This window comes from Montipora capricornis, chromosome 8, assembly GCF_036669925.1.
Source record: "Montipora capricornis isolate CH-2021 chromosome 8, ASM3666992v2, whole genome shotgun sequence".
Taxonomy (NCBI): Eukaryota; Metazoa; Cnidaria; class Anthozoa; order Scleractinia; family Acroporidae; genus Montipora; species Montipora capricornis.
This window is the reverse complement of record NC_090890.1, coordinates 5,792,514-5,795,013: the sequence shown is the minus strand read 5'-3', so window position 1 is coordinate 5,795,013 and position 2,500 is coordinate 5,792,514. Positions and strand designations below refer to the sequence as shown.

The 2,500-nt window shown below is 41.4% G+C and overlaps 2 protein-coding genes across 2 annotated transcripts in view; one reads left to right on the top strand and one right to left on the bottom strand.

The window, feature by feature from the left end:
- The window catches only part of LOC138059306 (actin, cytoplasmic-like), a 4,044-nt gene extending 2,635 nt beyond the window's left edge, over window positions 1-1,409 (bottom strand). Inside the window, exons 1-2 of the mRNA XM_068904874.1 lie at window positions 1,068-1,409; window positions 647-757 (exon numbers count right to left, since the gene is read on the bottom strand). Coding sequence (XP_068760975.1) covers window positions 647-757; window positions 1,068-1,319 — 363 coding nt within the window. The 5' untranslated portion in view covers window positions 1,320-1,409. The remainder of the gene's footprint in view (window positions 1-646; window positions 758-1,067) is intronic.
- Window positions 1,410-1,450: 41 nt separating this feature from the next.
- Window positions 1,451-2,500, top strand: part of LOC138059477 (apolipoprotein L6-like) — a 1,460-nt gene continuing 410 nt past the window's right edge. The window contains exon 1 of the mRNA XM_068905103.1: window positions 1,451-2,500. This exon is cut by the window's right edge and continues 410 nt beyond it. Coding sequence (XP_068761204.1) covers window positions 1,474-2,259 — 786 coding nt within the window. The 5' untranslated portion in view covers window positions 1,451-1,473 and the 3' untranslated portion in view covers window positions 2,260-2,500.

Below are 2,500 nucleotides of genomic sequence, written 5' to 3'. Positions count from 1 at the left end.
AGTGTTTGACTTTAAAAAACCGTCTTGAAGGCCCACTTTCAACCGACAGGCTATGCGTGCCGTAGAACAAAATCCAGCCAAAGCTGAAATTTATCCAATCAGATCGCTGTGACAAGCAATGCGAATTTCCATAACAAAAACAAACAGTCGAAAAGCCTGTCGGTTGAAGGTGGGTCTTTAATTTGTGAACTTGTTCACTTTAATAGACCAATTTCGATATATTAAAATTCAGTCTAAAACAAAAAGACATCATCTCGAGGCTCAGGGGAATAAATATAAGGATTTTTATGAGTTTATTCTTCAGAGCCTCGTTATGATGGCTTTGGTCTACTAAAGTGAGATCGCAAAACGTCATTCAACTGGAAACTGCACTATTATGCAGTTTATGCAAAGTTCAGTGAGATGCCTTCCGTTTTTAACCGCCTAGAAAAACTGTTGTACAAAAATACTCACCGACCTAAGTCGATCCGTATTGGGAAACATGTTTTTTTTTTAATTTCGGCCCGATTTTTTCTTGACAAGGACCTCCTGTGTCTCTCTCAGGTGTTCAACGAAAAAAATCACAATATGCGTGACTCAGCAAGCACTCTGTCCACTTTAATTTGTCACGCTATCACAGTCTGAATGGAAAGTTATCCTTAAATACCTGTGTTGTTTTCTCTCTGTTTGCTGTAGGGTTGAAAGGACCTTCGGTTAACAGGATCGGATGTTCTTCAGGGTTAACGTTCAACTTGGTACTGAATGTGTAACGCCATATCTGTAATGAAATACTCGAAAAGTCAGGACTCCCTCCTGTTTAATTATACAGGAATTAACGCTATTCAAAAACTTTCAAGGCATATTTTTAACACAGTCATCGTTTTCTTCGGTGGGTGAAAGAGATCCAATCCGTTTAGGAAACCTAAATAAGCGGATCGCATTTTTGCTTTTGGCGCAAACGGTAATATAAATGCAAATCGATCACAGGAATCTTGAGTAATGAAAAATTCAGTGCACTTCTTTTTTGTCATGGCATGCATGCATCGTCTTAGTTGCTTTTTTTTTTTTTTGGCTAAATAGAAACTCACCTCTTCCATAGCATCGAAGTCATTGATTATTGAATTCTTGATGGGATGTATAAGATCTATCTCACATCTCTCAGGATCAGTTTTTTCTCCAATGTACGCTGCTGGTCGATCGAGAACCTCCAGCCTTTTCGCTTCTTTTGTTTGACCAAGAATGGTTGAAAGCACCGTGTAGGGGGCTTCCTCTTTGGCATACCCGGCTTTGATTGAGTCGGAACCGTTGTCTACGATCAAGGGAGTTTTTCTAGTTGACATGATTGTATTAACCCTGGAAAAATCGCTTACTGTGTCACCGAGACTGGTTGTGAGATCAAGTGTCGGGCCTGCACTCTTGTCACGCGATGTAACGTAATTCGTTCTCAGGTTCTTCCGCGAATATCGCGGAAGTGACGGCTGAGACTCGTCTAAGATGGAGTGTAAGAGTGAACTTTTTACACGAGCCAATGCGTTGAAATCTATGATTAGCGATTGGATTCCAAGGAGAAAAGCAACTGTTCATGCTTTGCGAGTCTTGGCTGGTAAATTGCTGAAGCACCACAACAATATTTGCAAAGCCCAAGTGGCCGGGAGCTCTACTGCAATTGTTGGGGGTTTAGTTGGCGGTGTAGGATTTGGTCTTTCCTTTGTAACCGGTGGAGCATCTATCCTTGTTGCTGCTGGAATGGGGGCAGCTTTGGCGGCCACCGGTGGAGTTGTAAACGCTGGTTCCTCTCTCACTCAACTCTTCATCGAAAAGGACACGTTAAACACAGCTCAAAAGCTCATTAATGAAGATCGACATGCCTCCGAAGCCATTGAAAAGCTTCGCAAAGAGTTTGAAGGAGAAGTCCGGAAAAACATCAAATACAATGTACTCAAAACGGGTGCTGGTACTGTTTCCATTTTAAAGACCTGTGCAGCAGTAGGGTACAAGGTTGGTGCGAGGGCAGCTGCCGAAGGCGGTGAAGCGCTATTTCGTGGTCTCTCCAAAGTCGGTAAAATCGCTCACGTTGGTGGCTTTGCTTTGAGTGTTGCTACACTACCCTTGGATATCTATACCTTAGCCACTAACTCGAAGGAAATTCATGCAGCTCGGAGAGGTATTCCTGGAAACGAACCCAAAAAAGTGAAGGAGTTGCGAAAGCTTGCAGATGAATTGGAAACGGAAATCCCTAGCGGCAATAAATTCGTTGAAGCATTAGATGAACTCCTTTAATTGCAACCTCCCAGGATTCTGATGAAATGTGAAAATTGGTTTGTATAAGAATGGAACTTTTTCAGTTAATTAACTGAGCTGTAATAAGTCAAGAAGAATTTTCTCTTTTTCAAATTCCCTTTTCTTTAGTGTTATATCGACTCATTAGCATTTTGGATAAAGAAAAAGCTCTATCGATCCCATTTTCTCAGTGTTGGATTCCTGTTTTTATGATCATATGTACGATAACAAGTGAAACAAA